The following is a 13,176-nucleotide window of genomic DNA, read 5'->3' as shown; positions in this document are numbered from 1 at the left end:
CTATTTCATCCTTCCCGCACTACCACCCTCCCCTTGAGTAACCATCAATTTGTTCTCTATATTTGTCTTTTTTCTTCTCTTTTTTAATCTGTTTTGTTTCTTAAATCTACATGTGTGAAATCATATGGTATTTGTCTTTCTTTGCCTAATTTATTTCACTTAGCATCGTGCCCTTTAGATCCATCCATGTTGTTGCAAATGATAAGATTTCACTCTTTTTCATGGCTGAGGAATATTCCATTGTATGCATACACCACATCTTCTTTATACATTCAACTATCCACGGACACTTGGGTTGCTTCCATATCTTATTATAAATAATGCTTCAATAAACAGAGGGGTGAATATATCTTTCAAATTATTGTTTTCATATTTCATAAATACCCAGTCATAGAGTTACTAGATCACACAGTAATTCTTTATTTTTTGAGAAACCTCCATACCATCTTCCAGATGTGGCTTCCAGAGTGGCTGCACTAGTTTGCATTTCCACCAACAGTGAAGGAGGATTCCTTTTTTTCCACATCTTCACCAACACTTGCTGTTTCTGGCGTTTTTTATTTTAGTCATTCTGACAGCTGTGAGGTGTTATCTCATTGTGGTTTTGATTTGCATTTCCCTAATGGTAAGTGATGCTGAGCATCTTTTCATGTGTCTGTTGGCTATCTGGATGTCCTCTTTGCAGAAATGTCTGTTCACGGATGCCTAGGTGGCTCAGTAGGTTAAGCATGTGCCTTCGCCTCAGGCCATGATCCCAGAGTCCTGGGACCAAGCCCACTTTGGGCTCTCTGCTCAGCGGGGAGTCTGCTTCTCCCTATACCCCTCCCTCCTGCTCATGATCTCTCTCTCTAATAAATAAATAAAGTCTTTACTTTTAACTAATTTTTAAAAGATTTTATTTTATTTATTTGTCAGAGAAAGAGAGTGAGCACGCACACAAGCAGGGGGAGCAGCAGTCAGAGAGAGAAGCAGACTCCCCACTGAGCAAGAAGCCCCATGTAGGACTCAATCCCAGGACCCTGGGATCATGACCTGAGCCAAAGGCAGATGCTTAATAACCCAGCTGAGCCACTTAACCCAACTGAGCCACCCAGGCGTCTCCGTAAAGAAAATCTTTAAAAAAAAAAAAAAAAAAAGTCTGGGGTGCCTGGGTGGCTCAGTTGGTTAAGTGACTGCCTTTGGCTCAGGTCATGATTCTGGGCTCCTGGGATCCAGTCCCACATTGGGCTCCTTACTCAGCAGGAAGCCTGCTTCTCCCTCTACCTGCTGCTCCCCCTGCTTGTGTGCACTCTCTCTCTCTCTCTCTCTCTGACAAATAAATAAAATCTTAAAAAAAAAAACTTTTAAAAAAATTGCATTCAAAACAAATAATAGTCTTATAGTTTGTTCTAAGGAAAGACTATAAATACAAGTTTAAAAGCAAGTAGAGAATGTGTTTCTGAAGATTTCCTTCCCCACTATATCTACTTCAGCCATCAACAACTAAATCACTACACAATTAGGAAAAGCTTAATTTAAAATAGTAATTCAGGGGCACCTGGCTGGCTCAGTCATTTAAGGGTCTCCCTTCAGCTCAGATCCTGATCACAGAGTCCTGGGATGGAGAGCCCTGTATCTGGATCCCTTCTCAGCAGGGAGCCTGATTCTCCCCCTCATCCTGCCCCTCCCCCACAACTAGAGCTCTCTGGCTTGCTCTGCATTTTCTCTCTCTCAAATAAAAATCTTTAAAATAATAAATAAAATAATAATTCAGTTTAATGTCCCTCTGTATCCAGCCTGAAAAACAGAATAATACCAAATCAATATGACAATTTAAAAAAACAAGCTGCCTTCTAACAATCCCACTGCAAATTACACTAATACAGCTGATGACTTCTATGGGAGTACACAGTCTGAGTGTGGTGGGGAATGAAGACTTGTACATCTGCAGCTCAGGTGGGGAGCCAGAAACACAACTGGGGACAAAGAGAAGGCTCCTGCGGAGGATGCACGGATTCCAAGAAAGAAGCCTGAGAAATCACAGGGAATGCGGAAGGAAGAGGAGAATGAAGGGTAAGAAAAGTGAGGCAGAGGTGGTTCCCCTTTATTTGGAGGGTACAGGGAACAGGGGCTCAGGGGGAGGAGAAGGGTGCATTAATGAAGACCACGAATATACTGACCTACATTGACCTCATGCCTAATTGTCTTAACAAGGAAGCATCACTGTGACTAAACAACCTCAACATCTTGCCTCTATAGTAGCTTATGCAAGTCCCAAATGGTTTTCCAATTTTGTGTTCCATATTTTTATCTTATGGATAAATTTAATGAAAGTCTATGGCTGCAAAACAAAATAATATGTTGTTTATTCTTTGGATTTCAAGTTTCAAATTTATTGAGGTAGTAATTTTTGTTTTCTCAAAAAGAGACCATTAATTAATAAAAATTATGTATAAAACAAGTTTTTGTACTAAACCGGAGACCCTGAAGGAAAATATTTACTAATTTTTTTAAAAAGATTTTATTTCTTTGAGAGAGAGAGTGTTCCTGCATGCGGGGCAGGGGCGGGAGGGCGGTGGAGCACAGAGGGAGAGGGAGAAGTAGACTCTCCACTGAGCAGGGAATCCAATACAGGGCTGGATCCCAGGACCCCGAGATGATGACTTGAACTGAAGGCAGTCACTTAACCAACTAAGCCAGCTGGGTGTCCCAATATTTACTAATTATAGCAATGACTCAAACACATCTACCTAAATGAGTACTATACTACAAAGTAATCTCCTAAAAGTAAAAAAATGAATTTATACCCAAAACGATGCCAAAACTTCAAACTTTTCACAACTTCACTTTAGAGAAGAAATATGTAGTTTATAAGCTACAGCAGCGAAGAGACACTTTCATTACTTTACAATCTCCAAAATATATGTATAGAACAATAATAATAATAACTCAACTCTCAAAGATAAGAGACCATGTCTTCCTTGAAATCTCTTCTCCCTCAGTTCCAGTGTTGCTCCAAAGTGGTTCTTGCTCTCGCTTCTATTCTTCCTCTCACCACATACTCTAGCCATTCCCCAAGGCCATTAATTAATCTCGCCTCTCTTTTTTCCAAGTTTCAACTAATCAGATCCTGTACTGACAGCCCCACCCTTGCCAAGGACATCATCTCCAACAAGGACTTCAAAAACAAAACAAAGTAAACAAAACCCTATACATGTTCAAAGCTAACTTTTCTTTCTTTTCTAAAGAGTTCCTTTTCATAGCTTTCCTGTTTCTGTTAAAAACCACTACTATCCATTGGTCATCCACAGTTGAAATTTGAAACTTTTCTGACTGTCCCTTTCATTTCTCACACCCAATCATGAGCCAGCTACAAGAGAGCAAAATTCCTTCACCCACCATCCCCTACTTGTTCATCCTCACCACCTCTGGCCCTATAACCTCTCATTAGGGCTACTACAATAGTTTCTTAATTCCAATATGCCCAATCCACTATAACCCAGGTCACATGGTACAGTCCAAGTGACTTCCTAAAGTGCACTTCTTATCATGGCCCATCACCTCTCAGAAAACTTGGAGGCTCTATGGCACCTACCCCACTAACCCAGTACTCAAACTCTTCCATGCATTAACCACAATCTATTTCTATTGCTTTATCACCAGCAATAACTCTCTCTTAAATATTCTATATTTAAGAGAAAATTCTATACTGCAATCAAAATAAATTAAAAGGAAGTCCCCATAAATGACTGATTAATTCCTGTCTGCTGCTATAGTTCACAGGGATGCCCTGGAGCTAACAGCAGTCAACAAATATCCAATGAATGAATGAATGAATGACTAGAATGGGCTTACCCCTCCCTCCAGCGTTTGTTTGTTTCTATATAATCACATCCCATCTTCTGAGTTTATTTCAAAGAAGCTTTTTTCATGAAATAATCTCACCAGTAAAAAGTAATCACCTCTTCCTTTAAAGTCTAATGGCGCCTTCTTCTAACCCACTCAACATCCTCTATCCAATAATACTTATTTCTTATCTCAACCGCCAGACTTTACATTTCTTTTTTTTTTTAAAGATTTTAATTATTGGGGTACCTCGGTGGCTCAGGGGGTTAAGCCTCTGCCTTTGGCCAAGGTCATGATCTCAGGGTCCTGGGGTCTAGCCACACATCGGGCTCTCTGCTCAGCAGGGAGCCTGCTTCCCCCCCTCTCTCTGCCTGCCTCTCTGCCTACTTATGATGTGTGTGTGTGTGGGTGTGTGTGTGTGTGTGTCAAATAAATAAATAAATAAAACTTTTTAAAAAAGATTTTATTTATTTGAGATAGAGAGCAAGAGAGAGAGCATACAAGTGGTGGGGGAGGGCAGAGGAAGAGGGAGAAGCAGACTTTACATTTCTTAAGGATAAGGTAACTGAGTAATTTTAACATCGGTAAAGTTTTCAATGTGTGTAAATTAATAAATATGACAATTATAAAGCAGGGATGTTAATAGGACTTAAATGGTCATAAGTTTTCCACATTTCTCCTAAAGTGGTAAAATATTAATTCTAAGTAGACTGAAAAGTTAGGTATATATTATAATCTACAGAGCTGCAATTAAGGAAACTATACAAAAAAATAAAGTAAAAAAACTCAGTATCAAGGCACCTGGGTGGCTCAGTCGGTTAAGCATCTGCCTTCAGCTCAGGTCATGGTGCCAGGGTCCTGGGATCAAGCCCCATTTTGGGCTCCCTGCTCAGCGGGGAGCCTGCTTCTCCCTCTCCCTCTGCCTGCAGCATCCCCTGCTTGTGCTCACTCTCTCTGTGTCAAATAAACAAATAAAATCTTAAAAAAACAAAAACAAAAACTCAGTATTAAAATGTAATACTGAAGTATATTCAAGTAATCTAAAAGAAGGAAGGAAAGGAGAAACAGTGGAACAAAATATTGGAAAACAGAAACCAAATAGTAAAATTAGTGGCCTTAAATCTAACCATACCAATAATTACATTAAATGTAAATGGTCTAAACACAACAATTATAAGACAGAGATTGTCAGAATGGATTAAAGAACAAGACCCAACTACATGATTTCTAGAAGAAATCCACTTTAAATATAGTGGTATAAATAAATTAAAAGTAAAAACAGTAAGGGCACCTGGGTGGTTCAGTCCCTTAAGTGTCTGCCTTTGGCTCAGGTCATGCATGATTCCAGGGTCCTAGGACTGAGTCCAGCATGGGGCTCCCTGCTCAATGGGAAGCCTGCTTCTCCCTCTGCCTGCTGCTCCCCCCCGCTTCTGTGCACTCTCTCCCACTCTCTCACTCTTAAATAAATAAATAAAATCTTTAAAAAAAGGTAAAAAGTAGGGGCACCTGGGTGGCTGAAAGGGTTAAGCCTCTGCTTTCAGCTCAGGTCATGATCTCAGGGTCCTGGGATCGAGCCCCACATCGGGCTCTCTGTTCGGCAGGGAGCCTGCTTCTCCCTCTCTCTGCCTGCTTCTCTGCCTACTTGTGATCTCCCGTCTGTTGAATAAATAAATAAAATCTTTAAAAAAAAAAAAAAGGTAAAAAGTAAAACACAGCTCTATTCGTAATCATCAAAAAGGGGAAATAACACAGATGTTCAAAGATTAATGGATTAACTTGGGTATATCCATACAATGATTAGTTAATAAAAATAAGTATTCAGTGCAACCACTCTGGAAAACAGCTTGGAGGTTCCTCAAAATGTTGAAAATAGAACTACCCTATGACCCAGCAATTGCACTACTGGGTATTTACCCTAAAGATACAAATGTAGTGATCTGAAGGGGCACGTGCACCCAAATGTTTATAGCAGCAATGTCTACAATAGCCAAACTATGGAAAGAACCTAGATGTCCATCAAAAGATGAATGGATAAAGAAGATGTGGTATATATACACAATGGAATACTATGCAGCCATCAAAAGAGATGAAATCTTGCCATTTGTGACGACGTGGATGGAACTAGAGGGTATCATGCTTAGCGAAATAAGTCAATCGGAGAAAGACAACTATCATATGATCTCCCTGATATGAGGAAGTGGAGATGCAACATGGGGGGTTAAGGGGATAGGAGAAGAATGAAGAATGAATGAAACAAGATGGGATTGGGAGGGAGACAAACCATAAGTGACTCTTAACCTCACAAAACAAACTGAGGGTTGCTGGGGTTATGGACATTGGGGAGGGTATGTACTATGGTGAGTGCTGTGAAGTGTGTAAACCTGGCGATTCACAGACCTGTACCCCTGGGGATAAAAATACATTATATGTTTATAAAAAATTAAATAAAATAAAAAATAAGTATTCATACTGGGGTGCCTGGGTGGCTCAGTTGGTTAAGCATCTGCCTTTGGCTCAGGTCATGATCCCAGGGTCCTGGGATAGAGTTCCACATCAGGTTCCTTGCTCAGCAGGGAACCTGCTTCTGCGCCTGCCTGCTGCTCTCCCTGCTTGTACTTGCACTCTCTCTCTCTCTCTCTCTCTGATAAATAAGTAAATAAAATATTTTTTTAAAAATAAGTATTAATACATACACACAATAACATGGATGAATGTCTAGGCATTACCCTGAATATAAGAAGCCGGTGTCAAAAGGCTACATATCAAATGGCTTCATTTGCATGACACTGTGGAAAAGACAAAACTATAGCAATTAAGAATAGAACACACTATTGGCTGACCACAGCTGAAGGTGCAACGGCAATATGAAACTTTCTGGCATGACAGAACTGATGGAAACCTGATTTAAATTCCATAGAGATTTGTACATGTGTTTAAACTCATAGAACCATACATCAAAAAGTCAATTTTACTGGAGTTTAAAAGTAAAATAAAGATTAAGAGAATGATCTCTGTGAACCCTTCCAGACTATGATTTTATGAATGAGAAGAAGAAAGGAGTGTGAAAGGAAGATCATGGGAGGAGAGTGAATGCTAAATCCTACTAACATAAAAGCCACCACTCATAAAACCCTCCTGATTACTGCACAAAATAAACAAAGCAAATCCAATCTTCAGAAACTCATTCCCAAAAGAGGCTAAGAAAACCAGACATTCAAATCCAAAATGTGGATATTAGAAAATGCCTGTGAATGGCTCTTCTTGTCTGTTTCTATATTTTATACTTTCAAGAAGCTGCCAATTTCTCCTGGCTAAGTGCCACTTTCCCTGCTTGGGGTTTCTCAATTTACAAGCATTCCTTTATTTATACCCTATACTCTCAATGATGGGGTCTTTGGCAGTCACAATAAAGACTCTGCCAGAAAGATCAGAGCTACTCACCGAAACTCCTCACCGTCCTGAGGGACGCAGCACACGAGTGACCGACCTAAAGGCCCCTAGGCGGTGAGGTGTTTCTAACAAGTGCCCCATCACCAAAGCCCCCAAAGGAGGAAGCCGCTGGAGACCAGGCGCCGGGCACTTCTCCCTCCTCTGAACAGCCAGACTGCCTCGGGTGCAGCTGGCCGTTTTGAGGGCTGCCCGGGTGTGGAGCGTGCGCTCTGAAGAAGGTTCTGCCCAGCGACCTTGGGTAAGTGCCTTCCTCTTCCAGAGTAGAGCGGTAACCTGGGTCTTCTAATTTGGAGCTTCCCATCGCCCTCTCCGAGTCTGAGACTTTCTGGGCGTCCCCTCAACCGGACCCCCACCGTACCTTGCCGAAAGGAGCTCTCCTGGCCCCTCAGACCCCAGCCCCGCCTAACCCTCCTGCCACCGCTCACGGGAAGCCCTGAGGGGACTAACTACCCGCCCGAGGGCACCGCCCGAAGGCAAGAGGGAGGCAGAACGCCAAACCCCGGTCTCTGGCCCCTCTGCGCGGAGCAGGCCGCCCGTCCGCATTCCTGCTCACCCCTCCCTGGGGTCACCGCCCTCCCGGGCCGGCTTCCACCACCGGGGGGTGGTGGAGCGCGCGCCGGGGAGAGTCTGGGTTGGGGACTGGGACGTCGGGGGTTGGGGGGGGCGCCCACCTTAAGCTGGGATTTAGAGACCTTGCCGCTGTGGTCCAGGTCGAGTGCGGTGAAGGCGTGCCAGATGGCCTTGAGCAGCTCGTCCTTCAAGCCCCCCATGGCCGCGGGCGTGGCTATCCTAACTGCCAGCCTGTCTCGCCGACCCCAAGGCGAGTCTGACGCCCCTCCGTCACCGCCGCCACAGCCGCCCGCCTTTCAGTCACCTGACCGTGGCAGGCCCTGCCCCCTGTAAGCCCCGCCCCCTCGGCTCCTGCTCCGAGCCGGGCGCGCTGGGGTGGGAGTGCAGGGTGGACTCGGCAGTGCACCGGTCTTCCCACCCGTGCGGGTCTTCCCTCCCGACTTGGAAGCTGAGCACAGCCCCGCAGGTCCTCGTGTACCCCAAACCTACTCGAGCTACCTTTGGGGCTTGCGACCCCCATTCCTAGGAAAAATGAGAGTCGGGGTGAAGCAACCTCCAGCCCGCACACCGCAGTGGGAGAAAAAGAGCCCCGCAACTGTCCCGCGGACGCGCCACTGTCTTCGGGAGAACTAAGAAGAGCCGGAAAAGTCCCTGAGCAGGGGGTCCAATGCAAGCGCAGCTCCTAGCTGGAGAGGATGTTGGGGGGAGGGGGAGTCAGGGAAGGGCTTCTGGGAGAAGGTTTATATTAACTTCTCAAACGTTCCTTGATGCCCACTATGTCGTGGGCCGTGGGGGCACAGAGACGAGGTTTAAGGTTGGTTGAGAAGCCACAGAGTCAGGCAACCCTTTCTTCCTGAACCTCAGCTTTTGAGGGTCAGTTCACAATTTAGGAAGGGTTTGACGCCGGTTATTGTGCTGTTCCTGGTACTTCTGTGCTTGCACAATAGGAGTTATGAGAGAATCACAGCAAATCACTCCACCTATTTTACTAGTCAGAATGGGCGGACCATTTAAACGAACACAGCCAAGCCTATAACAGCAACCTCTTCATCATAGATGTGTAATTAGTATCTGTTAACGACGGTCACCTCAGCTCTCTGGGCTTCAGATTCTCCACATACAAATGAGCATGTTGCACCAGCTGTTCTGGAGGGGTTCTTCTCTTGTTCACATCCTGGAATAATAAGGATTGCTGGCTGACTCCAATCTGATGAAGTCACCAGGCACAGTTAGTGCCTTGCCTCTCCAGTCCAAGACTAAATCTGGGCAATATGGACAGAAGAACAAATACCAAGAGTTTTCAAAAGAAGGTCATTCTCAGATCAAGTTTGGTTTTTGTTTTCCTCTTTTATGTTCCTAAATACACACATATGTACCTTATAAAAAAGGAAAAAAGCATCATAAGGAAAGGGGATTGGGAAAAAGCAGAAAAGGAAGGAACTGCTCAATGAGTTGGAGATCAAAGGGAACTTGGTGGGCCAGAGGAAAGGATCACCTAGGTGAAGGGAGGGGGCATAAGCAGAGGGACTGCTGGTCCCTCACTCTGACCTTGAGGCCCTACCTCACTCTATCACCATTTGCCAGGACTTATGTTGACATGCCTGTATCACTTCTATCATTTATCTTCCCAGCTCCAGTCTAAATCTGCCAGTCAGGAAAAACACATGATTCAACCTTTAATTTCTGAAGGCCAACTCAGCTTTCCCTAGGCAGTGACAAAAAAGAAACTCCTTATTCTCAGGGTTCAGCTTAACCAGTAGGTGGTTCTCTCAGTATCTGTTAGAACCAACCAGGTATTTCAAAGCTTTTTACATATATATAATCACATGACTAGGATATTCTGAACTTCCAAATTCCCATTTCTCCCACAATCCCAATTCTCATAATCCAAACAAGTTTTAAAGCAGATAGATGTCATGAAAAGAGCTGTGCTTTGGAACCTAACAGATCATATTAGTTCTCTAGTACTGTGTAACCAATTAAACCAAATTTAGCTTAAAACAATAATAAACAAACACTGGGTGTGGTGCAAAAACAATGAATACTGTTATGCTGAAAATAAATAAATAAATAAAAAACAATAAGAAACATTATCTCAAAAAAGAAAAAAAATCTCATATTTTCCAGTGGGAGGAATGGGACACATAACTTGTCTCTTTAATTCACAGGTCTTCAGATGAAATAGAGCTCCAGTCAAGGAGCCTCATACACCTGGACGTGACTGAAGCAATCCTGGACTTTCAAGGCAATTCCATGAAAAGTACATGAATTGTAGTGGCTGGGATGAGGTAAGGACTATGGTGGATGGTCTCCACGATAGCAGCAATTAACTCTTTTCCTCTCTATGGATCCATACTGATCTAAAGATCAAGAAGTAAGGGCGCCTGGGTGGCTCAGTGGGTTAAAGCCTCTGCCTTCAGCTCAGGTCATGATCCCAGGGTCCTGGGATCGAGCCCCACATCGGGCTCCCTGCTCAGCGGAGAGCCTGCTTCTCCCACTCCTTCTGCCTGCTGCTCTGCCTACTTGTTCTCTGTGTGTGTATGTGTCAAATGAATAAATAAAATCTTAAATAAATAAATATCAAAAGGTAAATCTAATTCCCCTCCCCTCGGATATGAGCTGGACTGAGTGGCTTATTTGACCAACAGAATGTGGCAGAAGTAATAGCTTGGGACTTCTTTTTTTTTTTTTTTTATTTCTTTTCAGCGTAACAGTATTCATTGTTTTTGCACCACACCCAGTGCTCCATGCAATCCATGCCCTCCCTAATACCTACCACCTGGTTCTCCCAACCTCCCACCCCCCACCCCTTCAAAACCCTCAGATTGTTTTTCAGAGTCCATAGTCTCTCGTGGTTCACCTCCCCTTCCAATTTCCCTCAACTCCTTTCTCCTCTCCATCTCCCCTTGTCCTCCATGTTATTTGTTATGCTCCACAAATAAGTGAAAACATATGCTAATTGACTCTCTCTGCTTGACTTATTACACTCAGCATAATCAAAAATATGGAACGCTTCATGAATTTGTGTGTCATCCTTGCACAGGGGCCATGCTAATCTTCTCTGTGTCATTCCAATTTTAGTATATGTGCTGCTGAAGCGAACACCAGCTTGGGACTTCTGAATCAGATGACAAAACGCCTTTCAGCTTTCACCTGGATTTCTCGGAATTCTTACTTTGGAATGTTCCTTCTTGGAACCTCGCCACCATGCTGTGAGAAGCTAAGGTCACATGGAAAAGCCACATGAAGAGAAAAAACAATACTGGCCATATCCTAGCTGTTTTAAACATACCAGCCTGGACATAAATGAAGGAACCATCTTGGACCGTCTAGCCCCAGCAGACACTGTATAGAAAAGAACCCAAATCCCAGACATATGACCCCAGTCAAGCTGTCCCTACCATCTCCAGCCATTTTTGAGCCATCACCGCTGAGGCCCCCAGACGCTGGGAAGCAAAGACAAACCATCCCTTTTGTGCCCCGCCCAAACTTCTGACCCCCTGAATGAGTATAATGAAATGGTAGTTGTTTCATGCCACTAAGTTTTGAGTAGTTTGTTATGTAGGATTAGATAACTGAACAACAGTGAAAAGATAATGTTCCCAAGATAATGTTTCCTTCCCCTGCCTACCAAAGAAGATTCTCGTCTGGCCTACTCATTCTTCCCTTCCCCTGACTTCCAGGAGAGTTCTACCTTCCCAGTCTAGTTCTTAAGCTGTTCTTTGTCATGAAGAATTAAGAAGAAAAGAAGAAGGAAAGAAGACCACAATGCAGAAATTTGAGGTGTGGGGGGAAGAGATGAAGGGACAGTTGTTGAGAAGAAAAGAAAAGCAGCTCTAGCATGTGAAGGCAATGGGTAGGAAAGGGGGGATTCTAACAAGTCTCATGGAAGACTCCATGAGCTTCACAGCCTTTGAAAGTTATAGATAAAGGATTTGAAATCTTTTCAAATAGTTTTGGCTAGATAGACTTTGTTCTTTCATTCAGGACCAGCTTAATTATGGCTAATACTTATGGCTTACAAGTGTTACAAAGGGCACTCCCTCCCCTTGGGCCCCATTCCAGACCACCCTGTGTTTTTCTGCTAAGTGCTACAGAGAAAAAGTATGGGTTGATACGAGTGTGTACAGGTGAACATGTTACGCTCTCCAGAACAGGGAAAGCTGCAAATGAGGAGGGACAGTGAGGCTGAGTCCTGAAGGATGAGTTGTAGCTAACTGGGCCAATGTAAGAGAAGAAACTTCCAGACAAATAAGAGCCTACGTAGAGTATGGTTTAATCAAGAAACCCAAGTGAAGGCCAGAGTAGAGTGTGGAGAACAACAGAGAGAGCAGAGATGGGAGAGGAAATTGGAGAGGTTGGCATCTGAGGCCAAATAAGCCAGGAGCGCCAGGCCTGTCAGGTCTATAGAGCTCTTATCTTCCCCAGGGGTCTGAAATACCACGTAATCAGTGGCACTACCTGGCAACAAGGAGCAGAAATGTCGAACAGCTCGGCCTGAAGTTGCAGATGTGGGAGTGGTGTCCAGCCCCTGGCCGCTCGGCTGCTGATAGCATCTCCATTACAGCCATACCACAGCTTTCCTGGGGACAAGGAGGCTTCTGGTTCCATGGGAAATTTCACAAATCGGGTTATGGGAGTCAGGCCGGCTCCACATCCTCAAAGCCAGGTGAAATCGCAGTCCCCTCCACTGGGAAAAACAATAGCCCTCTCTGCCTCAAAGGGGTGGGTTATTGTGAGGAACAAATAAGATACCATCTGTGAAAGCACCCATAATCACTAAAGCCTATCTAAATGGTAGGGGCAATAGTGAAGAACAAGAAGAAGGAGAATAATAATAGAGTTCTGATGCCAACAAGGAAAAAAACCTCTGAGGCTTTAGGGTTGGGTGGTTTGCTCAAGGTGCAAAAGGAGCAAAATTTGAGCTTTTAATGATGAGAACCATGTGACAGGACTAATTCTTAAAGCCTTCTCAGACAACAGTAGCTGGAGTTTAGGCTGAGCCCAGGGTTCTATGGAATATCCTGACTTAATGATCTTCTGTTGAGACCAAAGTCAGATCTACAGACCCACTGAATGCATGAAAGTCAATGTCAACATTACCCACTGAGGATAGGGATAAGGGTAGGCTTCACAAAAGTGGAGATTGAGTCTTGAAAATTAATAAAAGGTTACAGACAGCTGGAGAGTAGAAGGAAGGACATTTCAGAAAGAGGTAGGTGAATGTGCAGAGAAGTATGAAAGCCAAAAAATAAAAATAAAAAATAACTTGAGGGAGATAAAGGAGAAGGAAGAATGTAGAATGGTATTTTGGCTAAGGGCTCCTGGGTG

The 13,176-nt window shown here is 43.8% G+C and overlaps 1 protein-coding gene, 1 long non-coding RNA gene and 1 other non-coding gene across 4 annotated transcripts in view; 1 reads left to right on the top strand and 2 right to left on the bottom strand.

Annotated features, from left to right (window-relative positions):
* The window catches only part of SWAP70 (switching B cell complex subunit SWAP70), a 65,050-nt gene extending 56,903 nt beyond the window's left edge, over positions 1-8,147 (bottom strand). The window contains exon 1 of one of the 2 annotated variants that reach the window (XM_047691802.1): positions 7,947-8,147. In XM_047691802.1, the coding sequence (XP_047547758.1) occupies positions 7,947-8,045 (99 nt within the window). In that variant the 5' untranslated portion in view covers positions 8,046-8,147. The remainder of the gene's footprint in view (positions 1-7,946) is intronic. The other variant, XM_047691803.1, reaches the window with a different exon arrangement.
* On the top strand, positions 7,436-11,698 carry LOC125078730 (uncharacterized). Its single transcript, XR_007120971.1, has 3 exons — positions 7,436-7,513; positions 10,014-10,105; positions 10,927-11,698. It is a non-coding gene; the product is annotated as an uncharacterized LOC125078730 (long non-coding RNA).
* LOC125080208 (U6 spliceosomal RNA) lies at positions 10,844-10,950 on the bottom strand. The gene has a single exon (XR_007121244.1). It is a non-coding gene; the product is annotated as a U6 spliceosomal RNA (small nuclear RNA).
* Positions 11,699-13,176: the final 1,478 nt, after the last annotated feature.

This window comes from Lutra lutra, chromosome 10 (genome assembly GCF_902655055.1).
Source record: "Lutra lutra chromosome 10, mLutLut1.2, whole genome shotgun sequence".
NCBI lineage: Eukaryota > Metazoa > Chordata > Mammalia > Carnivora > Mustelidae > Lutra > Lutra lutra.
This window is presented reverse-complemented; position numbering and strand designations above follow the sequence as displayed.